This window comes from Carassius auratus, unplaced genomic scaffold (assembly GCF_003368295.1).
Source record: "Carassius auratus strain Wakin unplaced genomic scaffold, ASM336829v1 scaf_tig00215316, whole genome shotgun sequence".
Lineage (NCBI taxonomy): Eukaryota > Metazoa > Chordata > Actinopteri > Cypriniformes > Cyprinidae > Carassius > Carassius auratus.
Genome location: NW_020528035.1, coordinates 674117 through 702050, shown reverse-complemented (window position 1 = coordinate 702050; position 27934 = coordinate 674117). Strand labels below are relative to the sequence as shown.

The 27934-nt window shown below is 37.8% G+C and overlaps 1 protein-coding gene across 2 annotated transcripts in view; it reads right to left on the bottom strand.

Annotated features, from left to right (window-relative positions):
* Nucleotides 1-10833: 10833 nt before the first annotated feature.
* The window catches only part of LOC113094245 (voltage-gated potassium channel subunit beta-2), a 53199-nt gene continuing 36098 nt past the window's right edge, over nt 10834-27934 (bottom strand). For both annotated transcript variants that reach the window (XM_026259933.1, XM_026259934.1), the window contains 13 exons: nt 24092-24135; nt 23202-23239; nt 22783-22862; nt 19688-19732; nt 19365-19409; nt 19117-19160; nt 18957-19043; nt 18770-18855; nt 17113-17233; nt 16350-16444; nt 16107-16227; nt 15756-15844; nt 10834-13397 (listed from right to left, as the gene is read on the bottom strand). In XM_026259933.1, coding sequence (XP_026115718.1) covers nt 13308-13397; nt 15756-15844; nt 16107-16227; nt 16350-16444; nt 17113-17233; nt 18770-18855; nt 18957-19043; nt 19117-19160; nt 19365-19409; nt 19688-19732; nt 22783-22862; nt 23202-23239; nt 24092-24135 — 985 coding nt within the window. In that variant the 3' untranslated portion in view covers nt 10834-13307. The remainder of the gene's footprint in view (nt 13398-15755; nt 15845-16106; nt 16228-16349; nt 16445-17112; nt 17234-18769; nt 18856-18956; nt 19044-19116; nt 19161-19364; nt 19410-19687; nt 19733-22782; nt 22863-23201; nt 23240-24091; nt 24136-27934) is intronic.

Below are 27934 nucleotides of genomic sequence, written 5' to 3'. Positions count from 1 at the left end.
GACGTGATTGGAGGGTGAAGGGGAGGAGCCAGGATATAAACCGGAGTGGATCTGTTGAGAGCAGAGAGAGAGACTTTGGTGGCCAGGATTGATTCCTCCTCCTCCTGTCAGCTCAGATCACATTGTTGATTTGTATGCTTATACAGTTGTTGATTTGTTCTGGAGTAAGTGAGCTCAGGACGTGTTGTAAGTGTTCTTAAGTTGAATAGAGAACTGAATCTGTATTGTTTAATTCCTTTCTTATTTCATGTCAAGTCTGTTATCTCTTACTTATCCTGATTTGGGGAATGTAGGGGGAGGGTGCCATTTTTGTTTGTATTCTTCCTTTTCTCCTGTTTATGGTGAGCTAGGGAGAGAGGGAAGATTGATGTTCTTTATTTTTCTGGGATTATCTTGTTCTAGGTAATTTAAGGTTTTTGGGCTAGTTAGTTTAAGTTTTGTTTGTTATTTTGGCCGAGCTCTCCCCCGAAGTTATTATTTATTAAACTTTTTGGTTGTTATCTTGTTTGTGATTTTGTTGTTCTTTATATTTTTCAAACTATAAAGATATTATTTGGATTTGTTGTTGTGTGATCTCTGGGACAGGAGGTTGGGTTATCCTGGAACTCTCTCCAAGGGTTAATATTATTTAATTTTAAGTAGTAGTTTCTTTTTTTTTTACTTTGTTGCTAACTCCCCAACCCTAGATGGGTAGTTATGTAACAAATGGGGGCTCGTCCGGGATAAATTGTGTTAATGGTCTTAATAACTTGGAGATGTGTCTCTTGTTATAGAATCCGGTATGAGGTACAGTTCAACTCCTTGTTTTGGTGAGTGCTCATTTCTCTAAGTCTTTGCTTGGAAGTCTTTGAATTTTGTGGGAGGGACAGAAGCATTAAGATATGGATTTTGATTTGGTAAAATTCTCTCTTAACCCTACCACAGAGGTTTATAATCGTTGTAGGAAGAAAGATTTAATTCTTATAGCTGATTTTTTTCACGTTGCTGTACCGAAAGAGTCCACTAAACAGGCTATTAAAGAAAATCTTTTTGGCCAGTTGGTTTCTGCTGGTATTTTGCCTGATGAATCCGAGACACCTGAAGAGGAGTCCGAAGTTACGGAGCCTTCTGAGGTTTTGCTCAAACCAGATGTTTCTGGCGTTGAAACACATGATGGAAGTAAATTGGCTGTTAAATTGAAAGAGTTAGAGCTATTGATCAAGAAACAAGAGTGTGAGGCAGGGTTAATTACACTGCGTGTTGTGCAAGCAGAAACCGATCGTGTAGTTACATTACGTCAATTAGAGTTACAGAGAGATCAAACGGCAAGTAAATCAATTCCAGTTCCTCGTGCTGAACCTCTTTCAGATGCGACCACATCGGTAAGTCAGTCGAGTTCGGTTGAGCACCCTGACTTTGACGTGAGTAGATACGTAAAGCTTGTTCCTCCTTTTAGGGAGGCGGAAGTCGACTCGTATTTCATTGCCTTTGAACGTATAGCAGTGAAATTAAGATGGCCTAAGGATATGTGGGCATTATTGTTGCAGTGCAACTTGTCAGGGAAAGCCCAAGAAGTATGTGCGGCATTGCCTGTAGATCAGTCACTTGATTATGAGATCGTTAAAGTGGCAGTGTTAAAGGCATATGAATTAGTCCCGGAGGCATATCGTCAAAAATTTAGGTCTCATTCAAAGTCTTTCAAGCAAACCTGTGTAGAATTTGCACGAGAGAAGCGAGTACTTTTTGAAAAGTGGTGTTTAGCGAGTCGAGTTGTAGATGTTGAGCAACTCCAGGAGTTATTGCTATTAGAGGAGTTCAAGAATTGTATGCCGGAGGCTGTTGTAATATATTTAAATGAACAAAAGGTCAGTTCTCTTTTTGATGCCGCGGTATTAGCGGATGAATTTGTTTTGACACACCGAACACGCCCTGAGAGAACTAATCATCCCATAGGTAGTATTGTGAGGGAAGAATCTCGTGTTTTTCCTCCGATGCCCAGGCCAGGGAAAAGTGTGAAGCCAGCCCGTCAGTTTACTTCGGGGCGGACAGTTGAGAATAGGGTTTGTTTTTTTTGTTTAGATCCCGGCCATTTAATTTCTGATTGTAAGGCCTGGAAGCAGAAAATGTCTGGTAAAGCTAAACATGTGGCTATTGCCCAATCTGCCTATGATTCGGAGTCCACCTATGGACCGTTTATTCTGCCTGGTACTGTATCATTTAGTAATGATTCAGAAATGAAACCAGTTTTGATTCTGCGAGATACAGGGTCGGCTCAGTCCTTTGTGTGCGAGGATGTTTTGCCCTTTTCAGATGAGTCATATACCGGTAGAAATGTACTTGTGCGAGGTATCGAGATGGGATGTGTGAATGTTCCACTTCATAGTGTTTATTTAAAGTCTGATCTGGTTACAGGAGCTGTTGAGCTGGGTGTGCGCCCCAAAATTCCTGTGGATGGGGTTAGTATAATCTTGGGGAATGACCTTGCTGGAGCTAACGTTTTCCCTTGCCCCGTGGTGGCTAATCGACCTGTCACCAGCATCCAGCCTGACCTGTCTGTTCAGTTTCCTTCAGTGTTTCCTGCTTGTGTGGTAACAAGGTCGCAATTGAAGAAGTTTAACGATGTAATGGACCTTTCAGACACTTTTCTTGGTACTGATGTGGAACCTAGAAAAGATCCTGTAGTTGTGGCATCTGAAATAAAGTCTAGTTCAGAAACTTTGACATCGGAGGGGGTTTCTTTACCTGTGGGTCGAGATCAGTTATCCCTAGCCCAGAAGTCTGATCCTACGTTGCAAAATTGTTGTGAGATGGCCGTTAATGTTAATGAGATCTGTGACTTAGATACATCATATTTTTGGGATGATGGGGTTCTCATGCGGAAATGGAAGCCTCCACATTCTGATGCGGTGGAATGGCGGGTGAGATATCAGATTGTTTTACCATCAGGGTATCGGTTACAAGTTTTGAAATTGGCTCATGACCATCCTCTTTCTGGACATTTGGGGGTCACAAAAACGTTTCAGCGTGTTTCAAAGTATTATTTCTGGCCGGGATTAAAATCTACGGTATCTGATTTCTGCCGTTCGTGTGACGTATGTCAACGTGCAGGGAAACCGAATCAAAAGATTCCTTTAGCTCCTTTGTGTCCGATTCCTGTGCTCTCTGAACCTTTTGAAAGGTTGGTAATTGACTGTGTGGGTCCACTGCCCAAATCGAAAACCGGGTATCAGTATATTCTAACAGTTATGTGCTGCGCAACGCGATATGCTGAAGCTATTCCGCTGCGCTCCATTAAAGCTCCTCTAGTCGTAAAAGAGTTGGTGAAGTTCTGTACTACTTTTGGTTTGCCTAGAACAATTCAGTCTGACCAGGGATCAAACTTCACCTCGAAAGTATTTGCACAGATGCTCGCTGAGTTGGGAGTAACCCATAAAATGTCTAGTGCTTACCACCCAGAGTCGCAGGGAGCTCTTGAAAGGTTCCATCAGACATTGAAGTCTATGCTCCGTGCCTTCTGTGTGGAGACAGGAAAAGATTGGGTAGACGGTTTGCCGTTGTTGATGTTCGCTATACGAGAGTCGGTTCAGGAGTCTTTGGGTTTTAGTCCCGTTGAACTTGTGTTTGGGCACACTGTTCGCGGGCCATTAAAGCTCTTGAGTGAGCAGTTGCTAAGAAAATCTAGTTCACCTGTGTCAGTGCTTGAGTATGTAAGTTCTTTTCGTGAACGTTTACATCAGGCATGTACTTTCGCTAAAACTCATCTGGCTGGTGTGCAGTCTAAAATGAAGAAGCGCTTTGATCAGAAAAGTTTATCGCGTCACTTCTGTGTTGGAGAGTCCGTTCTCGTTCTACTTCCTATCCCTGAGACTATGTTTCAAGCCAAATTCTTTGGTCCTTATGTGATAGAGAAAAAATTGAGTGAGACGGATTATGTTGTGAGTACACCAGATCGAAGACGTAAGAGTCGGGTCTGTCATATCAACATGCTTAAGGCCTATCATGTGCGAGATGTGACACAGTCTCCCTCATCAATGCTTGCGGCCCCTATCCTTGTAAACTCTGAGCAGGATCCTGAGGATGGTGTGGCAGGTGATTTTCAAGGGTTTGGGGTACGTCTGGAAAACTCAGTTGTTTTGAGTAGTATAGATTCTCGTCTTGAACATTTATTACCCAACCAAAGAGATGACGTGGTGTGTGTAATACGAAAATATCCCTCTCTTTTTTTCTGATGTTCCTGGGAGAACTACAGTGTTGTGCCATGATATAGACGTGGGTGCTGCTTTGCCCATTAAACAACACCCATATCGACTAAATCCATTGAAACGAGTAGCGATGAAAAATGAGATTGACTATTTGTTGACAAATGGGTTGGCTGTCCATAGTCAAAGTCCATGGAGTTCTCCATGTTTGTTGGTCCAGAAACCAGACACCACTTTCCGTTTTTGTACGGATTATCGTAAGGTTAACAGTGTTACGAAGGCAGATTCTTTTCCTTTACCCCGAATTGAAGACTGTGTTGATCGAATCGGTTCTGCTAGGTATGTTACCAAATTAGATCTGCTCAAGGGGTATTGGCAAGTCCCTTTGACTGCTCGGGCTAGTGAAATATCTACGTTTGTCACTCCTGACAACTTTCTGCAATATACTGTGATGGCGTTCGGTATGCGGAATGCCCCAGCGACTTTCCAGCGGCTGATGCAGAAAGTTTTGTCAGGAGTGCCACATTGCGAAGCATATCTAGATGACCTAGTAATTTATTCAAACAGCTGGGAGGAACATGTGAACCAATTGGACCTAGTGTTCAATCGTCTCGCCAAAGCTTCTTTAACTTTGAATCTGTCAAAGTGCGAATTTGCAAAGGCAGTGATTACATACCTGGGTAAAATGGTAGGTCAGGGGCACGTGAAGCCTGTGGTGGCCAAAGTGAGTGCAATTCGTGATTTTCCTACTCCTGTAAATAAAAGAGAACTTAGGAGGTTTTTGGGAATGGCCGGATACTACCGTGGATTTTGTTACAATTTCGCAACGGTGGTGTCCTCTCTGACCGATCTTCTTAGCACTTCAAGGAGGTTTGAATGGAGTGAAAGGTGTGAATATGCTTTCAATGCAGTAAAGGATTTATTGTGTAATGCCCCAGTTCTTTCCGCTCCTGATTTTGCACGACCTTTTCAGCTGAATGTGGACGCAAGTGCTGTTGGAGCTGGTGGAGTGTTGATACAAGAGGATGACTCCGGTATTGAACATCCTGTGTGTTACTTCTCGAAGAAATTTTCCAAGTGTCAGTACAATTACAGCACTATTGAGAAGGAGGCGCTGGCCTTGGTCATGGCATTGCGACACTTCGAAGTGTATTTGGGAGGTCACTGCAGCCCGATTAAGGTGTACACTGATCATAATCCATTAGTGTTTTTGACACAAATGTCTAACAGTAACCAGCGGTTGATGCGGTGGTCACTTGTTTTGCAGGAGTACAACCTTGAAATTAAACATCGGAAGGGTTCGGACAATGTAGTGGCTGATGCGCTGTCCCGAGTGCAGGGAGCTGATGATTGACTTGGGGATGTGAAATTGTTTTTGCATTCTTGTCAGATGCAAAAATTTATTGATGGGGGTGTTACGTCAGTAGATGTAAACGGGATTTCATAGGGGTGAACGTGTATTTGGGTTGTGCTTTGCTCTCCTTGCTCTGTTCTCTTTCCTTATTACCACAGGTTCTCAAACCAGCTGTACTCAATCTATGGCTGACTGACGTGATTGGAGGGTGAAGGGGAGGAGCCAGGATATAAACCGGAGTGGATCTGTTGAGAGCAGAGAGAGAGACTTTGGTGGCCAGGATTGATTCCTCCTCCTCCTGTCAGCTCAGATCACATTGTTGATTTGTATGCTTATACAGTTGTTGATTTGTTCTGGAGTAAGTGAGCTCAGGATGTGTTGTAAGTGTTCTTAAGTTGAATAGAGAACTGAATCTGTATTGTTTAATTCCTTTCTTATTTCATGTCAAGTCTGTTATCTCTTACTTATCCTGATTTGGGGAATGTAGGGGGAGGGTGCCATTTTTGTTTGTATTCTTCCTTTTCTCCTGTTTATGGTGAGCTAGGGAGAGAGGGAAGATTGATGTTCTTTATTTTTCTGGGATTATCTTGTTCTAGGTAATTTAAGGTTTTTGGGCTAGTTAGTTTAAGTTTTGTTTGTTATTTTGGCCGAGCTCTCCCCCGAAGTTATTATTTATTAAACTTTTTGGTTGTTATCTTGTTTGTGATTTTGTTGTTCTTTATATTTTTCAAACTATAAAGATATTATTTGGATTTGTTGTTGTGTGATCTCTGGGACAGGAGGTTGGGTTATCCTGGAACTCTCTCCAAGGGTTAATATTATTTAATTTTAAGTAGTAGTTTCTTTTTTTTTTACTTTGTTGCTAACTCCCCAACCCTAGATGGGTAGTTATGTAACAGGATGCAATCCATAATGGTGTTTTTTTCCCTCAATCTCCAATAAGCAGATCATAGAGAGTAGCATCCACCTGCTATTCAAAAAATATTGATTCATATAAAGGAGTACCTTGAAGAGGAAGGGCACTCTTTTCTCAATGAATCTTAGAAAACAAAGTTCGGGGGTTCCCTCCAAGTATGTTGTTTCAATGTCCTGAACAAATAACCCCAGTCACAAGTCAAGTCAAGTTTTTTACAGCCATTACTGTCTAGTCCACAAAAGGGATGGTGGTTGTATTTTGAACCATACTCTGCAGACTAATATATCTCAAAATTATCCCATATCATATTCAAACTGTCAGATTGGCTTGTCAAGACAGACTTAAAGGACACAATCTAACTCAAGAAATTTAGTGGTTTGTCGTTAACTTCACACATCTGAGTTTGAGGCCAAAAATCAAGGAGTGGTGTGGGACTCAACTTCCATGCAGGTACAATTTCCCCCTGCTCGAGTCAAGTCCATGTTCACCTTGAAAGACTTTAAGCTGGGTTGAGAATTCCTGTCCACCAATACCATGGGTTATTTGGTCTTATGGCAGCCATCTCCAACAGGACACTTTTGGTTCTTCTGCTACCATTTCAGTTGTGGGTCAAAAGCCACAAATAAGGATAATTATTACATGCAGAACCATTTGGTCCCCTTCTTTGTGGAAGTAACCCAGGTTTCACATCTTGGGTCCCACACTGGTTGCCATAAGATGGTAGCTACAGATACCCTCTGAGGTTTTGGGAGCAGTCCCTGATCGCTGCATCTCATTTGAAACATAAACTGGCTTGTTATGAAGGCTGTATTTCAGGCTACTTCTCCTGGACCTAATGTTGGCAACCACATGTTGATGTGGATGAACAACACAACAGTAGTCTAATATTAAAATCAGCAGGGAAGTCTGTGTTTGTGCCCCCTATTCAAGTTGGTGCAGCAGATACTGCTCTGGGCTCAAGTCAAATTGCTTTCCCTGAAATCATGGAGACTCCACCCCGAGGTTAGTTTGGCAGAGATGCGGCAGAGCATCTGTATCCTCTAGTTTTTCTTTGCACCTGCAGCTCTGCTGGGGTTGGATGTCACAGCACAGGTGTGGCCGAAGCTATGTCTGTATGAATTTTCCCCGATCGCTCTGCTCTTCTTGTCAGAGTTCACCAGGACAGAGTTTATTGCTAGGGGCTCCATTCTGGGTGGCAGCCAGTGTGGTTCTTGGACCTAATATCTCTCCCGGAATCATTGATTCCAGTTTTTCAAGTGAGGTTATTAAGACCAGTCTGAATGCTGGAGCTCTCTTCACTAGAAAGCTTTATGCCCTGAAGTGGTTTCTCCTTGAATTATGGTGTGCACAACACCACGCTCACCCAGTCCACACCACAATTGGTTCAGTGCTGGAATTTCTACAGGAGCACTCCACGATGCAAGATGGCTTAGGCCTATCTGCAGGCCACGTGTTCTTTCCTGGATTTTTCTATATTCATGGAAGGGTTAACTTACTGGGGCTGGTAAAAGCTGACCCCAGTGTTCTTCTAAATTATTTTTTTGTGTTCTAAGAAAAAAAAGAAGTATACAGGTTTGTAATGACATGAGAATAGGTAAATGATGACAGAATTTTCATTTTTATGTTAACTGTTCCTTTAATATAATGTGTTGCCTCATGATGTCCTGTTGTGCATGAGTTGAGCATATATGTATTTTATAAATAGATGAATATATTAAGAATATGTCAGATAGTTTGAACTGAATTGGTGCTGAATAAAAAAAAAAAATGCAGGGCTTTTAATCCATCATAAAACAATAATAAACAATCTGCATGGGCTATCTACACATGTGCAATAATGTAACTGAATACTGTTCAACTCAACACTACTGTCTAATGTGTAAGAGGTTTAAGTTTGCAGTTGTGTAACATTTGTTTCATAAGATGAAATCATCAGTGTGTTAAAGTCACAGCTGCTTCATACAGTCTGACTACACAACCAGCCCAAACACTGTGTGTGATAAATACTGGATACAGTATGTGCTTATTTATACAGTGTTACACAGACTTTGGATTATCTTTTTAGACAAACCTTCCAAAAAAACTTGATATATCTTGATAAACTGTTCAAACATTTTTTTTTTCTTCATTACAATTATCATAACTCACACCTTGGATCTAAAATTACCTGATTTTTTTTTTTTATGAAATTTCCCCCCATTTGATTATGGGATGAAATGTGTTTTTTTTTTTTTTGTTAGTTTTTTTGTAAGATTCACATAGGCAGAGAATATCCTGGATGTCAAATTACTTTTAAAATGTTGAACTTGTTTAAATCTGTGAATCTATAATGACAATGTGCTTTTATTATGTGAACTGTGAATTTGTCTTTTGGATGACATTCACAACACAGACGTGTGTATGTGCGTATTAATTTTTGCATGTAACATGCAAGTGTTGTTGTGATTGTCATGCTCTCCAGTAGTTGACATAAATGACACCTGTGACAATAGTTTCTCCACACATTTTAAAGGCAAGCAAGATACATTCAGTACAGGGCTTGTTTCTTGTTTGTTTGTTTCTAGTTGTTTTTTTTTTTTTCATTTTTCATTTTTTCTTGTTGCATGACAGTAAATTTAACATATTCAGGCAAAATTACCATATGAGGGAGTGCACTAAATGTATATATACATTAGTTCAGGTTAACTAAAGGTAGTTCAGTCTTGCTAATAATTATGTGGATTAAAAACAGTTCAGTCATTTCGATGCCTTTTCAACTTGCCAACTCAGGTTCAATACTTACATAAATCATTGATCATTATAAATACAAAGAGACATTAGAACCAACCAGTGCTTTAGAGAGAATACAGAATCGAAGTTGTGTTACCCCATTGAGAAGTGACCCAGGATCAACTTGACCTTTCGACCTTTACTTTTAAATATGCTAAGATCTCAATATCTAATATCTCAGATCTGTCAGTGCTCATTATTCTGTCCAATCCCAGCTCTGTTTAAAAGAGTAAAGTTTAGATGAATAAATAGCAGTCTTGGATTTTTGACAAGGCAAATGTATTCCAATAAAAAATTCAAAAAACATAAACTGTAATAATCAAATCTTGCTTGATTTGCTAGGTCTGGGTTTCTCCAATGCAACTCATATTACACATAACTTAGTTTAATATAAAGGGTTTAATTCTTAATATGCCTGTTTATTGTGCTGGACTAAAAATGTTAGTCTTTTTGTTTTTGCCTAGGTTCAGTAGTGTTAAAAGAATAGCTCACCATGTCAGTTACTGCAGAAAATAACTTGAGCTTATGTTTTAGTTTTTTTGTTTTGTTTTGTTTTTAGAAATAAAAACTATTTACAGTAACACACTTGCATTAATGGAAGTCTATGGGGCAAGGCACTTAACTGTTATAAATTCTAAAATACAATTTTGAAAGTGTAACCACTAGACTAGATACAAAGTTAATATAAGGATATCAGTAACTAAACTTCTCTGTGCAAAGTATATAGGTTTACATTTCAGCTTTAAACCATATGGTCCACTTGCCCCTTAGATGTTCATTGTAAATGCATTACTGTAAACAACATAACAACATACAGTGCTTTTACAAGCTGAAGGGTAAGTCCAAATGATTTTCTGTGGTAACTGGGTTATGGAACAGGTAGAGTTATGAACCACATTCTGAGGCACTGCGCACTGTGATGATATTCAACAATGGCTGATGGGAAATTGAGAGTAGTTACTTAATCTATCCAATCTGTGTCTTTAGATCTGAAATCATGGTAATGACACAAAAGCATTTTAAAAGTGAAGCGCTTCGCTTTTCATTGTCACTGACGCAGCTTGCATTTGTCAAACACACAAAGCAATACTAGCACAGTTCTCTGGTCATGTTAACCTATGACCTTTATGACTATTTGTGAACTATGATCTTTAAATTATGACTCTCTCCTCTTAGTGCAAAGGATGCTGACCACTGAAGTCAAGCCCCACACACATGATGCCTTGCAAAAGTATTCAGACCATGACCCAGTTCGCTAATTATAATGAACTACAAATCCTGCATATGAAGGTAAAGTGTCTATCTTGCGCAAAACAGATTTTGAAAAAAATATATAATATAATTTTCAAACATCCTTTTTGCCTGCCATTATTCAAGTAAACAGTCCCTGCTATATCTGGCCCAGACAGACTTCTCAAACAGATTGCACTTCCATTTGGTGCTGATACTAGTGCAGACGTCCTTTCATTTTTCCCAAATACCCTAATTCAACACAGGATATAAAACTTAAGTAATAAAAAAAACATTCTTAGAAATTACAGTATATTATATTATATTAAGAAAATCTTCTTAAAATTAACTGTTTGCAAAATATTTAAGCCACTTAAAATGCAACTGTCCATGGAAGATGATTTCTACTATGGAATTAAAAAAAAAAGTAAGAAAGAATAAAATGCTAATTGTGACTTTTTATTTCACAGTTTTGACATTTTTTCTTGAAGGTCTGAGAAAAAAGTGAGAACTGTAAGATACAAACTTAGAATTGCAAGAAGTCAGAATTTCTTCCAAATTTTTCATGTCGCTACAGTTTGCATTTGGGTTTTCTGGTCGCTTTAGGGTGTTGCAAGGTTCAGTGTGATACTGCTCCAAGTCAAAAGAGCCCATCATCAATTGATTTTCTTTTTTTAGTCTACTAAAAACTGCCGAAGCTTGAGAGAAAGCTCATTCAGCAGGACATTCTGAAGAACATTGTGCAGAATGTCCTGGAACGGCACAGTTATAGCACTGACGTCACAATCGTGGCACTATTGGAACGTTGTAATGCAGAAAGAACATCTGACTAATCTCAAACAACCTGGAGCAAAATCTGCCTAGATAAAAAAAAAAGGCCAAAATGACATCTGGACAGTGCGTTCATGCATTCATACTCCGATAGTCTGAAAGCTATCATTGCTGCATGGGATGGCTCTACAAAATCTAAAATGTTGGCCTGGATAATTTTTTCTTGATATATTTTTTTTACATGCATATTATAGATATTATTGTTACAATTCATATGTGCATGATTCATTCTTATCTATTTTGTATTTATTTATTTTGACCAGGTTAACTTAACATTTAATATTTGACAACTGTTTTATGATCGAAATCAACAGTAATATCCAGTGATGCAAACTACGTTTTTAAAATTTCGCTGTTCTGATTAGAAAAATCTTTTTGATTTACCTTAATATAGTAATATGTACTCTTAAGGTCATAATATGAAACATTTAGGGGTAAAGAAGATACAAATGTGTCCCTCTGCCCCAGTGACAAGTTGTTGCTCCCCTAAAGTTAAAATGTTTTTTTTTTTTTTTTTTTTGACAGCCTGGGATGAGTTATGCATCAGTTTAAAGGGTTAGTTCTGTCATTAATTATTCACCCTCGTGTCGTTCCAAACCCGTAAGACCTTCATTCGGCGAGAAGAATGGTTGAATAAATTATATTAGTTTTGTTTTCTTTGCACACAAATCTATTCTCATAGCTTCGTAAAATTAAGTTTGAGCCACTGATGTCACATGGACTATTTTACTGATGTCTTTGCTACGTTTCTGGACCTGAAAACATTGCAGTTGCATCGCTGTCTATGCAGGGTCTGAGAGCTCTCAGATTTCATCAAAATATCTTAATTTTTGTTCTGAAGATGAATGAAGGTCAATAAGTAATTAATGACAGGATTTTCATTTTTGGGTGAACTAACCCTTTAGTTTTCTGAGAGTTGGGTGTATGTTAGGAATAGTAATAATGACCAGAACAGTTGTTTTTAAAAACGTTGAGATTTAAAAACTGGTGAGGGTCTGAATATATCTGCAAGGTACCATATAGACACTCACACTCCACTCCCCTAACTGCACAAATTCTCTTAAAGGGACAGGTGCACCATTGTAAACACAAGGAGAGATGGAAAGGAGGGAAATGGAGGAAGACTTGTGATGTGTCCAAACAGCTGTTTGCAGTTGCTGCATGTTGTTCTTGTCACGCGCCGGAGTGTTTGCCACGCTCTCCTGCACAGCGAGAATGAAATGTGACAGGCAGTGAACACCCCAACAAACGGGACAGACAGCTCTCAGAAACATCTTCGCTTGGCGTCACACAGCATCCATTTTCCGAGTCACTCAGGTACAACACCAGCAACAGAGAGATTCATTCAAAGTTTCACTGCATGCACTCATATTCGTACTTCCTTGAACACACACCCGCACAACCAGGCCCATGCGGAATCTGCACAGATTTCCACAGAACGCCCATGATTTGCAAAGTCCTACACATAATTTGCCCCGTGCATGTTTGTTTTGTTTAATAAATACAGCATTTTGGCAAATCTGACAATGCTTTCAGCCGGCAATAAGAATTTACAACTCTTAGCTCCAGTTTTGATCCATTTCACACAATATGGCAATAGAAATCCGGCAGTGGAAACAGTGGAATTCTTCAGCAGAAACTGCAAGAAAGTCCTGTAGATACTGTCTGGGCCTGCTAATTAACAAGCTTTTTGCCACTTTTATTCCATTCTCCTCCTATAATTGACAGTACTTCCTCATGGAAGACTGAAGCTTAAGTCTCTCGGAGTAAAGAAATGATAACAGCTGGTGTTCGTCGCATTTCTGTGATGTTGTGGACAGCTGTTTCTGTGTTTAATTCATAGGTTATGTTACTTGAGTAGGGTTACAGAGAGCAGTGCGGTATGGGCTGGAAGCATGTTGCAGAAGGCATGCAGGTGATGTAATATACGGGAGGGCAGAAAAACGATGGTACGCCGTGTTCCATCTTTTCCAGCTTGCTTTCTTTGTCTTTTCTGGCCACACATGTTTGTGTCATCTCTCCGGTTCCCTCACGCACGGGACTCTTTCTTGGAGTTAGGCTTGTTGCCCAGGAGAGCATCCATCTCGCTCACAGTCTGAGGCGTCATCTGAGACAGCACCTAGTGAGAATATGAAAATCCTGTTGTTAGGAAGTCTGTCTGATTGTAAGATACCTTTTTTGAAAGAAGTGAATTCCTATTCAGCAGAGATTCATTACATTGATCAAAAAAAAAAAAAAGGAGAGACTTTTAGAATGTTACAAAAGAGTTTTTCAGATTAATTCTATTCTTTTTCTTTAGTTTTTTTTTTTTTGACCCACTGAAATGGCTAATGTCTTCATGTAAGTAATTCCATACGATATTAAATTACAGCATCTAAGTTAGTAAAACAAAACTTATTTTAATGTAATTTATATTGAAACGTTTTTAAATATATTTCAAATTTGGCACAAACAATGAATTGCAATTTCATTTACCAATAAAATATATCAACTATATATAAAATAATATAAAATGACACTATAGTTAAAATAATAATCAAGTACTTTAAATGTACTTCAGTATGCTAATCATCACGTTAAAATAAGTGTACTTTTTTAAACAGACAAAAAAAAACTTTTTTTTTGAAAGTGTGTAAAACATTCTTGAAAGTTCAGTGAGGTCAATTTCAATCATCTGGATCTGATGAACACAACTTAGAAGATAGCATCTTTTGTTTGAACCAAGCTATTGCTCATGTCACCAAAAGTATTGGAACAGATTGACTTAAACTAGATTAAAGTGAATAAGACTTGTTGCATCACCAAACTCTTGCATTCTTCTTTTCCAGGCTTTCACCGCAGCCTCTTTTAGTTTTGGGGGGTTAATCCCTCATCTCTTCTGTAGCAGGTAAAATACTCTATAGGGTTTAATTCTGGAGATTGACTTGGCCAGTCTAAAACCTTCCAGTTATTGCCCCTGATGAACTCCTTTGTTACTTATGCACTATGTTTTTGGTCATTATCCTGCTGCATGATGAAGGATCTTTCCAATCAGTTTGGTAGCATCTTTCTGTAAATTGGCAGTTCATTTTGCTGCTGCCATCATGTGTTACATCATCAGTTAATATCAATGAGCCCATCCCAGAAGAAGCGATGCAAGCTCAAGCCATGACATTACCTCCACTGTGTTTCAGATGAGTTTGTATGTTTGGGATCATGAACAGATCTTTTTTTTTCCATCACACTGGTAAAGGTTAATCCTTGTGTCATCAGTCCATAAACATTGTCCCAGAATTGTTGATGCTCGTCTCCTATTCTTCTTGCAAATGAGTGGTTTGCATCTTCTGGTGTAGCCTCTGTACTTTAGTTCATGAAGTATGCTGTGAACAGTAGATTGTAATACCTTCACTCCTGCCCTCTGGAGGTTGTTGCTGATTTCACTAACAGTTGTTTCAGAGGGTTCCTTTACAGTTTTCACAATGTTTTTGTCTTCAGCTGCTCATGTTTTCCTTGGTCTACCCATTCGAGGTCTGTTACATAGTACACCAGTGGTTTCTTTCTTCTTCAGGACATTCCTAATGGTTGTACTGGCTATGGCCAATGTTTGTGCAATGGCGCTGATTGATTTTCCATCTTCTCTCAGCTTGTTTTCATCCATAGACAGCTCTCTGGTTTTCATGTTGTTTACACATCTTCTAGTTATAAATGCAGTCTGCACAGGCAAAACCCAAATCTGAAACTAAGCGCAGCTATTCAGTGATATTTACTGTTTGAATAATCAATTAAAAGGACAGACCAGGGCAACAAAACACACCTGTCAGTTACATGTTCCAATAATTTTGGTCACTTGAACAATGAGTGGGTTCAAACAAAAGTTGTGTATTAGATCCTGACGAAAATACCTGGAAATAAAGGCTGAAATGTTGATCTCTTGTTTCATATTCATCTTTTGATCTCAAACCCAAATGTTTTCAGTCAAAATAAAGGAATTGGCCTCACTGTTAAAATACTATTGGATGGGACTACACTTAAGTGGTCTATTATTTCATTAATATTATATTATCTGCAAGTAAAATTAAGCATTTCTTTTTTTAGAAATATTTTCTGAAGGATCACGTGACACTGAATAATGGAGTCACAGGAATAAATTAAATTTTGCAATTATTAGTATATTTGAATAGAAAATGTTATTTTAAATGGTAATAATACTTCACATTGTAATCATATGTAGTGTATTTATGGTTAATAAAAAAAATGCTCACAGTGAGCATAAAAGACTTCTTTAAGAAACATTAAAAAAATTATTTCCAATCCTAAGCTTTTAAATGGTAGTGTAGGTGTATAAGTGTGTGTGTGTGTGTGTGTGTGTGTGTGTGTGTGTGCATGTGTGTGCTTGTTTTGACAATTCTTGTGAGGACCAAATGTTCCCACTAAGATAATCAAACAAACGCGCGCGCATGTGTGTGTGTGTGTTTGTGTGTGTGTGTGTGTGTGTTACCCGCAGGGCTCCAAGGTTCTCAAGAAGCTGGTCTGTATTGGAGACACCAAGAAGTACAGAACTGACTCCTTCGCTACGCAAACACCACGCTGAGTGAGAGATTTCACAAAACCTTATTGTACACAAGCACTGGGGTTTATAAAAACATCTAGACATTAGAAAGCACAGACTGTTCAATGACTATCTGATGCATATAGCTGACAAACACTTTCTCAGTCTAGTAATTTGATTTGCTGACTTTATACAACTTCCAGGAGTTGGGCAGCTCATACAAGTGGACGATTTTTGGCCAAAATTAGCTTTAGAGTGTACGAGACCACTTACACCAAAAGTATAGAGACACAGACTCACCAATGGCTAGCTGAGCAGCTGTGCAACCCAGCCTGTCAGCCACCAGGTGGAGCTCTTTGATTTTTGCCAGCTGTCTGCGCCCTTCTTCACTGAACACTCGCTCCTTTAGCCACTGATAGCCCTAAGACACACAGTCACACAACTGAACATTTATCATTGCTCAAATGGATTTTATCATGATTATAATATGATTTAGATGATACAATTTCAAATACGTCTGTTGACAAACCCTTCAGGACTCACTTTCATCGCGGCTCTTGAACAGTCTGGAACACCATCACTGTATTTTCCAGTGATCAGCCCGCATGCGAGAGGAGACCAGGTCATCGCTCCAACACCTGTGCAGCATGTGACAGTCATGAGACATGGAGTTAGAGTTGACATCTGTCCTATTTCAATCTAAAACTTTAAATGAACTGAGATGTTGCACATTTAAAAAGTTGCATTTGCAGCACAGCACTGTAGAGTAATACTTCAGTCAATTTTCTCTTTCAGTTCAAATCAAAAGATAGACATGGTAAATACATCCTGCCGTTATATTCTGTATTTGCTTGATGTAGTTTTATAGAATGAAATATAAAAAAACATCAGAAATAGTTCATTATTTTGATACTTCCGAGCAGCTTATATACAGTACCAGCTGAGCAACTGCCATTGCAATGATATGATTTCTCTAAAACAAAGTTATCTTAACTGACGACGTTTATTGTTAACTATCTGAATAATTACACACTTGGTTTAATGGCATAGACCTTTAAAGTAATTATATATTGTATATTGTGGTAACACTACAATGACATGCACTTTGAACCTTTAAGACCTTTTTAAAACAATTTACTTGAGATAATCTTGATGCAAAAAAAAGTCCACTTTCTTGACTTTCTTAACACACTTAAGTCACTTTAAAGAGTAGCCTTTGTAATAATTGAAATTAATTAAGTAAAGGTTTTAATGTGTTAAATGATGTATTTTACATTTCATTCTAAGGCAACTCTTGTTAACTGACCGATCTTGTGGTAGAGCTCTGGCAGCTGCACCTCGACTTTATCCCTCTGGAAATAGTGATACTCGGCCTGCTCACATACCGGTGGGATTAAATTAAACTGCCTCGCTACAGAGTATGCCTCCTAAACACACAAACACACAGACAAAAAAGGGGTTAAACTGTCCTTTCAGTGGCCCAGATCTTAACAATCAATGCTTACAGCAGTGTTGGGGAATAATTAACTAACAGTACAGACATTCATTTAATACGATTTTTGACAGTAGTACTTATATTTTCATAGTAATATATAGGACACTTCTTCCAATAAGTAGAAGTTTAGCACAACCAAATGTTATGTTGAAATTTTTTAATGGAGGTAATAAAATACATGTATGGTAGCCTGTTTCTGCCACAGAATTAAAAATAAATAAATAAAAATTCACACTTTTTTCTAAAAAATTAGAGATGTAAAATCAGAAGTGTGAGATATTAATTTACAACTGCACATTTATAACTCTCAAGAGGCAAAATATAAACACTGAAAAGAGTCAGAAATGTGAGAAATAAACTCTGTGGGGATTTTTTTTTCTTTTTTTTTTTTACGAATTCTGAGTAGCAATCACTAGTTTTGAATTCTATGGCAGAAAGAAAAAAACGGAATTGTGAGAATTCTGACTTTCTCACAATTCCATGTTTAAAAAGTAAGTTTTTCAAATGCAGCATAGGAAACTGCTCGAATCAGTAAAAAAAATACTGAATCGTTAAATCTTCTTGATAAAAGAATAAAAGTATTTGTGGTCAAAATTTGTGGTCAAATGTAGTTATTTCACTAAAATATATTTACGTATAAATATATGTGTTTTTTCAACATGCTTGAGAAAATAGAAATAAAATGATATTGCTGGAAAGTAGGGGTGCGTGATAAATATCGTCCGATAATGAATGCGCATCTCGTCAGTAAAGCTGTGCAAATAAACACTGATAATGAACGTGGATTTGCGCAGCTTGTCAGTTAACAACGCCTCCGTGTAGTAACAACTACTCTATGTGAAATCACACAGCTGATGGAAATTACCGCTGATTAAATAACAGGCTTTACTGACGAGATGTACATTAATTATCGGACGATATTTATCGTGCACCCCTACTGGATAGTACATTTTAAAAGGCATCATCCCCTTATGGCTTAATGGCTTTAAGCTATTTTCTTAAAGAAGTTGCTTGACTTAATCATTTTCACTACTTGTTTTTACTTAATAAATTATGAGTAGCTTTTGGCCTGACGTACATGAGAAACAGATAAGACACAGGATTGCTCATGGTATGAATTTTGAGGTAACATTAAAGTTTAGGGAACAATCTCAATATTAACTAGTTGCTTATTAGCATTGCTTATTATTACTAGCATATTGGCTGTTTATTAGTACTTATAAAGCATGAATTAATGCCTTATTAAGAGTTTATTGAGGCAAAAGTTGTAGTTAGACTATAGTAAGAATTTGTCCTCAGAATAGATTAAAAAAAAACTTTTGGTATATTGATTTCTATTTTTTTATATATTTTTTGCATTATTGAGACACAGTTTTCCAAATGAATGTTGTTCAGTTGCTTTGACGCAATGTATTTTGTTTAAAGCGCAATATAAATAAAGGTAATTTATTGTTTGATTGAGATGTACCATTATCTCCATGGCACTCCAGCGTGACGTGCCCCAGTACATGGCCATACCCTGGTTTATAACAAATGTCATCGCACGTACTACCTCTGTAAAGACAAACACACAAAAGCACTTGTGATAACCGATATTCCATAAATGATGCATCTGCAACACATGCCATGATAGATGTAAAAAAAAAATGACAGACCTTCCATAGGGCTGTTCACATCATTTCGGTTGGCAAAGACAATATCCACGTACTCCAGCTGTAGTCTAGACAGGGAACCTCTGAGACCTGTAGACACATCGCCATCACTGTCTGTCTGCTTTATTGTGATCGTTTTTATTCGTCATAAACAGCATTTTACCTTCTATGATGTGTTTTCTGGACAGGCCTCTCTCTGTCTCTGCCCTGGGGATTATGAAAGCAAATGTCAGAGAGGAAAGTTGTGGAGTCAGAAAACCTCTCAAGATGAATATACACAAAATGCAATCAATTTAGTGAGTGTAGTGTAGTGAGTGTCAGCATGCTGCAACACGGTGAACAAGCAGCTGGAATTGAATAACCTATATTTTAAACACAACATTTTCCAGATAAAGCTGAACAGATACTCACTGTCCTCCCCAGTAGATCTTAGTCGTTACTACATAACTGGACCGTCTGAAACAGATTTTTTTTAGGGGGAGGGGGGAAGGGTGCTTATTATAGTGAGGAAACCTAATACTATCCTGCAATTTCATTTTATTTTTTCCAACATTTTCAAGATTAACCATAACCAGAGCACAGGAATACAGACATTCAAGATAAGACATAAAAACATTTTCCATAAATTGTCACTGAGACGTATATGTATAGTAGGCTGCATTACTCATATACTCAAACTGTTTTGCCACAAAAATGAATAAAAAATGACAGACATAAGAACAAAAGCAGGTCACCTCCAGCCTTTCTTTTTGATAATATTCCCTAGAGTGATTTCAGCCCTGCGGAAAAATAAAGACACAAAATGAGAATATATCTGATTACTATTATTATTATTACACAACAAATTAAAAAAAATAAAAATAAGTTGTCTCAATTTCAGGCTAGTTTTCTAGAAAATAACTTCAGCATTCTTAAAGCAGATTTTGGGCATTTTTGGAGAAAGATATTACAGTGGTCATATTATTATTATTATTATTATTACAGAGGTCATATTATTATTTAAACATTATATTATATTCAAAAATGTTTTACATGAACTTTATCATGTTTGGCTTATTATCCCTACACAGCTATTTTCAATGTAATCAACTGACATTTACAGGGTTTATATGAAGAATGTAGGAAAGACTGAGATAGAAACAAATGTGAGAGGGGCAACAACATGACAGCAAGAACAAGAGCAGGCCAAAGGGAAATTAAAAAAAGTTTTTAAAAAATCCACAACCACATTTTTACAAAAGCCTCCACTATCTGCACACATTGAAACAAGTGCTTTTTTCCTGAAGAGACCAATGAATAAACCAATGATATCCAATAATTTAGCATATGAAATAATCACTATTACTATTAATTACGCTTTGGTCAGGATGTAACCCACCCTGTCTAAATAAGTATTAAACCATTACACTTGTCTCACATTGTTTGATTAGGGGACATGAATGACAGCTTACTATAGAGTAGACTATAGTTTTATTCCAATAAAACTTAAAATGAACAGAAAATAAAAGCTTCTAACATGAAACAAAAAATAAAGGAACAGGCAAACCAATGACCTTGTGACTGGAGATGAGGTTCATCCAGGTTTCTTGCATTTATTTGCAATACTAATGTCTGAAATTTAATGGTGCCTTAGAGAAGTGAGGTTAATTCCATTACAGTTCAATTGGTGAGGCATATTCAGTAAAAACCCATGTTAAGTCAGCACATTCTGCTGATAAAAGCAGAACTGACTATGTGACCATGTAGGTCCTAATGTAGGTCACCAGAGGCGTCTGCCACCCAGATGCCCGCTGTATGCAGGACTTTGGAAGCGTGAAATGGAACATGGACATGCTTGTTCAGCTGTAGTGACCTGTGCATTTAAGAGTGACCTAGCTACTAGCATTGACTCTTTCTAAACTGTTTCCTAAAAAAAAAAAAAAAAAAAAAACATACAAAAAAAAAAACTGATCAACTATAAAACGAGTTTTAAAATATACAATATAGTTAGGTAGCATTTATATGGATGTTTGATAATCAACATCAATTTTGACAGGCCCTTAATAAAAATAAAATTTTTCAAATTGGAACAATTTACTGAAACTTTTTTTTTGAGTATCATATTTTCTTCATCAGGATTTTATGGCTCATATAGTATAATACAAAAGAATATGGAGTTTATATTCGAGGAATAAAAAATGACTGAGAGATGAACAAATAACCATTCCTCAAAAGCCCGATGATCATATTTGATACACATGTTAACATACATTTTCTAAATAAATAAAATTACATAGTTATAATCAAATAAACCTAAATTGCTTTAGTCCATTAAAAATGTAACAACATTTTTTTATATATGTTTACTTTATAAACATTAGTAAAACCACAAGCTGAATGTGCATATTTTCACAATTATACAAAACTTTATTTTAATTGCTAAAAAACAGACTTATCAGCCAACAGGAGGCATGTAGTAAATTGTTTACAACCCTGTTTTTTTTTTCCAGGAAAGTTTTAACCATAGTGATAATTTGAAAACCTTAGAAATTTGTATCAATTATGACCAGCAGACTTTATAACCATAAGACAAGTATATTTTTGACAATGGTCAGTTTACAGTGTATGGATTTTTAAATATTCATTTAATATCAGGTTATAAAAGATGTATGTGTAACCCCTACTGTAACTCCCCCAACTCACTCTGTGTGCCTCTTGAGATCAGGAGAGTGAGGTTTACCCGCACAGCTCTTATAGCAGGCCTCCGTTACACATGCATAATAATTATAAAAGAATTAGTTATTTGAAAATGGTTTTAGATTGAGAATAGCATGTCACACCACAGGACATGTTGACCTTTCAAAGGTCATTTATGTAATCTACACAACTCCAAATGACGATCAGCATGTCGTTACATAATCCCTCCAATCACAAAGATCTCCAAACAGCTGTTCAGTTAACTCCAGCTTTATATTAACCTAAGTAGATGTCACACTACATCAGGACTGTGCAATCCTATTCCTGGTGGGCCTCCATCCTGCAGAGTTTAGCTCCAGTCTGCTCCAACACATCTGTTTAATTAGGATTGGAGCGGAACTCTGCAGGAAGGCCCTGCAGGAGCAGGACTGGACAGCTCTACACCAGTGCCTACAAATGAAGATCTCAATTCTGTGTAGGCAGAAAGAGAGATGTAAAAATTAAACAACCAGAGCCTTAAGAGGACTTAATAAGGAGAATGCTTATTAAGGAGAAAAAGGAAATATTACATTCATGGAAAACTAAAATATACTTCAATGTCATTTCATTTTCATTGAAACTTAAAAAACATATTTGTAGTTGCACATTTGTAATGATGATGTTGCAGTTTAGTATATTTATAATATATGAACTTTAAATGTAATATTGAATAATATTGTGAAAAATATAATCAGCATGTTAGTCAGCAAATTTTCATTTTGAGTGATCTATTTCTTTAAAGCATGACAAAATATTATTAAAATTAAGATTTTAAATATACTTTAAAGTAAACTTTTTGAGTTGACTTAAATCAAAGCTTACTTATGTGTTAAGAAACATATTAACATGCTTTGTAAATACACTTATTTTAAGTGTCCTTTTATTTAATTAATATTATATTATTTATTGTACTTTTTTATTTTAAGTACACGACAAGTCCACATTCAATACTATTAAGCACACTTCTTTTTCACAAAATGCATTCAGAAAACATGTTTACTGGCAGAGATTAACACATATTAAGGCCCCAAATTTATTTCTGTGGTCTAGTACTTGACAGGACAAGAATGCAATACACAGAAACTCTCATCCAATACACTGTTGGGAATCGTACCTGCCTGAAGCATACACTTCTGCCGTGTCAAACAGATTTACTCCATTCTCATAGGCTATCGTCATCAAACTCTCCGCCATCTACAGAAAAGCATCCACACACAAACACACGCAGAAGATGACAGAGATCTGGCCCCTTAAAGAAATAATCTTTGTGCAAAAACTTTCAATTACCACCGAAAAGTTATTTAAACTTGTGCTTCATGCATCAGATATGTTTACATTTGCTGATTGACTACTGCATATATAGAAAAATATATAAAACACTCCACCATTTCTCAGAATTTCTTCATTTAAATTTGAGTTTATGTTACAGTATGGAATAACATGAGTGTGTAAATGTCTGCTCCATTAATAATGGTGTAAATAATATTTATAAATAATGTACCAATATCATGTGAAATTAAGAAAGAATTTCACCTCATCGGAGATCTGAGATCCAAATGTCACCCATGTACCTGTGGACAGAATGACCGTGCGTGAGACAGTGTTACCAGAATGGGTAAAATAATGATTGATTTCAACAGATTTCCAAACATTCCCCCTGTCTTTCATTGGTTGCTATACAGCTATCCCTGCCAAACCCCTCACCCCCATGATTGAGCTAATGCTGCTGTGTCAGGCTGGTTTAGATCCTCAGATGGATATTGTGGCTAATTTATAGTTGTCAGTGCATAAGCTGGGATAAATTAAAGCATTTAAAGGTGCTGTAGGGAACTTTTGTAAAAAATATTTTTTACATATTTATTAAACCTGTCATTATGTCCTGACAGTAGAATATGAGACAGATAATCTGTGAAAATAATCAAGCTCCTCTGGCTCCTCCCAGTGGTCCTATTGCCATTTGCAGAAACTCCATCGCTCCCAGTAAAAAATAACCAATCAGAGCTGCGGTCCGTAACTTTGTTTGTGTTCAAAATGTAGAAAAATGTATATAATACGCGAGTACACCATGAATCCATTTTCCAAACCGTGTTTTTGGCTTGTCCTGAATCACTAGGGTGCACCTATAATAAGTGTTTATATTCGGACTATTTTAGATTGCTTCGGGGATACCGCGGCGGAGTAACCCAGTACCTTTGTGATTCTTCATAGACATAAACAGAGAGAAGTAGTTCCGGCTACGGGGTTCTTCCGCAAGACGCAAGCAGTTCTGTTTATTAATCACTAGAGTGTCAAAAGTTCCCTAACGCAGCTTTAACATAGAAAAAAAAAGTCACCTCAGCTTCAAATAAATAACTGACTCTCTAGGTTAAACTTTGAGTATTTTTAGACTTAAAGAGAGATAACCAAAGCTTATAGTTACTCACCAAGACCCAAGCAAGAAACACGTAGACCCGACTTTCCAAGGTTTCTGAGAAAAAAATGAAGAGAAAGAATTTAGTAATTTGAACCATACTTTCAATATACTGTAGTTTTATCAAATTAACATTTGCTCGAAGATGTGCTACATTGTCAATATCCAGTTAATATCAGGTCTTAAAAGATGCATGTATAGCCCCTCTGTTTCTACTCTACTCGCTCACTCTGAGGAGGATTTGGACCGGTGTCTCTGGCATGGGAGGCAGACACACTAACAAGGACACTAAAGACCACAGTTGAATAACATCACACTTTAACCATGACTGTATTCACTTACAGGAGTGCAAAAGACAAATAGAGCGCATTAGAAAAATGGATGCAAAACTTTTGACTAAAACATACATTTTGCTACATATAACATTAAATAGCCAATGCTTTTTGTTGGATATTAAATGCAGATTAATGAGTAGGGGTCGACCGATTATCGGCCTGAACATTTAGCGGTGTGGATATTAAGCATTTTAATGGTTAATTTTCAAAACCAATTTGTCAATTCAATAATTTAAAAGCAATTAAAGAAAGTTTTGTCAGAGCCCTTGTTATTCTCAATTGTGACATATTGGTTTAAAATATTGGTTATCGCTCTACTTGATCTTTACTTTTAATCTGTGCTTTTATATTGTTGTGTCAATTCATGATTACAAGTTGTACTGAGCACTCCAGCCTAGATTCACCCAGGATACTCAGAGCACTCCCAAACTGCAGGGGGCAACCATGCTACAAGAGTTGGTGGAACAAACTTCTCTGAAGTGCTCTTGGGACCATATTTACCGGCGCACCCACAGGGAGTGCATGGCATTGAAATGTTTGGTAAGAGCTCAGTTGGCCCTCTCAGAAAAGAATTATGGAAGAATGAAGGAAAAGAGTTAAAATTGAAAAAATATATTGGACTCGAATATATGAAATAGTATGGTTAATGTGTTGTTTCAGTTTTTGAATAATACTGGTTTAATGAATAGAATGTAGAATTAATATGTATATAGGCTTATAGAGAGAGGTAGAATAGGCGGATGAAGTATAGTGTGAGACAGTGTAAGTAAATCTGGAGATAAATAAGGTTATGGATGGGAAGCGGGAGTTAAAGAGAAGTGGGGAGGAAGCTGGAGGAGCTGAACACGCAGCTCCAGTGTTTTTTTTTTGGGGGGGGGGGGGGTGTGCTTAGAAATGTTAAGAGAAAGGAATGTTTCTGATCCAAGCTCTAAGCTACCGGATTATGGCAATAATGCAGTGTTAAGTGTGGTTGCCAATAAAATGAAAAGAAGAAGAAGAAGAAGAAGAAGAAGAAGAAGAAGAAGAAGAAGAAGAAGAAGTTGGCCCTCTCACCCGTTCCTGGAAAAAAAAAAGATACTGTGACCACAGCTCCTGATCATCCAAAGATGCAACTGGTAGGACAGAATGTGATTGAATGTGTTGAGTTCAGGCTTCTATATGACTTTTTGCTTGGTTGTAACATGTAATTTAAATTAAATAGCGAAGACTTTATCATGTGAACGTACTGTAGAACTTGACAGAAGTAACATTACTGTAAGCATTTTTATTGTTTAAATTATATAAGTTTAATTATGGGATTGGTATTATAATTATTAACTATTAGAGATCCTAGATTAATCTTAATGACTTCGTTTGGCTTGGTTTGAGGATTCAGTAACATTTATTTATTATTACTTTGAGAAAGTGGTATTGAGATTTATTTGTAACTAATTCATGTTTTGGTTTATGTATCTTAAAGGTTATCAACCTAATCTGTTCCATCCTAATCTATCAAACCATCTTTAAGAGAAAAAAAAGTGAACAGATTTGAGTTTTCCTTTGTGTTCATCAGAGATAAAGCAGTTTTCAAGTTTGGGCAGAGCTTTGGTCAGTCAGAAAACACACAGAACTTGACAGTTGATAACCAGCGTGGCAGTGAGAACAAGGACCAAAGGCCTGAAGTCAAGCTGTCGATGCAAAGGAAGAATTGACTGGAAACTTTACACCATTGCAAAGGAAACTCTTGGGAAGACTGTCAAGCAACTGAAGCAAGAGCGGACCTTAGCTAAATCTGCTTTCACCAAGCAATCAAACTACCTGAGCAAAGTTGCAGATGGTATGATTAAGCATGTTCAGCAAGAGGAGCTCAGCCAGCTCAGTTCCCTGGCAAGGTATGTCAGCGATGCAAATAATGACTACAGGGCTGGCCTACTGGCTGAAATGGGAACTGAGGAGGGTGGACAATCACTTCGACATCCTTTTAACATTCTTAAAGACACAAGAGGACATTCTGGGTGTAGGTGAAAAACCTGAAAAGACAGCTACATACCTGGAGAAGAGGTATGCCTCCAAAAAGTCCATGAGGAAAGGCGGATGTGTTGTCTGTGGAGATATAAAAGCACCGTGAGAAGATATTGTTTTGTAAGCAGTTCAAAGAACTAAAGCCTGGTGAGAAGCTGAATGCTGTCGAAAGGCTGCAGGCATGCAGAAGATGTCTCCGATGTCATGCAGAGGATGATGAATGTACGGACAAGTACCTGTGCAGGAACAGAGACTGCAGGAGAGGAAGCTCTTCAGATCACCATTTCTTTCTTTGCCTGAAAGGAGGATTCAAGGGGAAAGAATCTGTATAAGTGGGAAAACTCAGCACCAAGAGGCAAACATTCACAGAGGAGCAAGAGGAATTAATATCTGAGCTTACCCCGGATATGGCAGAAAAATTCAGGCGGGCCTTTACCAACATGACTGCAAAATCACACTGCACTGGAGGAAGCCTTCATGGAGTGATGGACTCAAGCGCATGTGAGTTACCAGGTATTCTTATGCTTCTCGAAGTAACCACCAATGCAGGACAGAAAATTGGAACTCTCATTGACTTAGCATCAGATACCAACTACATCACTCATATAGCTGCCAGGAGACTGAAGCTTAAAAGTGAAAAGATCACGCTTGTCGTCCATGGAGTTGGAGGCATGGCCATGAAGTTAAAGACCAAAAGATACTTACTCAGGGTAAGAGTCAAGACACCTAGAGGTACGGAGAGAGCTCATGAGCTGATCTGTTATGGGTTTGATGAAATTGCAAAAGTTCACAGAGTAATCAAACCACAGCAACTCAAGAAGTTCTTCCCCGACTCCAACCTGGAAGATCTTCACAGACCAGAACATGTGGAGCTTTTCATAGGCCACTGTGAAAGAAGACTTGCTCCACAGAGAGTAAAGGTAGTAGGAGATCTTGTCCTATGGGAGAGCCCTTTAGGAAAGACCTTTGGCGGAGCACATCCAGACCTCTGTGAAGTAATGGATATGGCCTGGCACAATTCTGAGACTCTGCATGATCGATGAGAATCACAGCAGTGAAGTATCAAGAAATTGCTGAGATGGAAGAGTCTAGAGCTGAAACCAAAACCACTGCTATTGGCAGAGAGTTCTTGGACTGGTGAAAGTGGGACAGCATCGATGTGGCCTGCGAACCCATGTGAGAGACCTTTGCTGACTGTAAATTACCAGTATGGTACATCAGTCACTTCGTGGCACCAAACCCACACTCTGTAACAACACCTGTCCGACTATTATGGAACAGCAGCCAGAAGTTTAGAGGAATCAGCATGAATGACCTCTCCTGAAAGGGCCTGATGTACTTAATCCCAACCTGGGCAGTGCTACTAAGGTTCAGGAGAGGAGTACATGCTGCCCTCAGCGAAATCAATAAGATGTACAGTACAATTCTGTGTGGCTTGAAGACCTGGAGATGCACATCCATAGATTTCTCTGGAGAAACAGTGAAGATGAAGAAATTGAGGAATATGCCATCACCAGGGT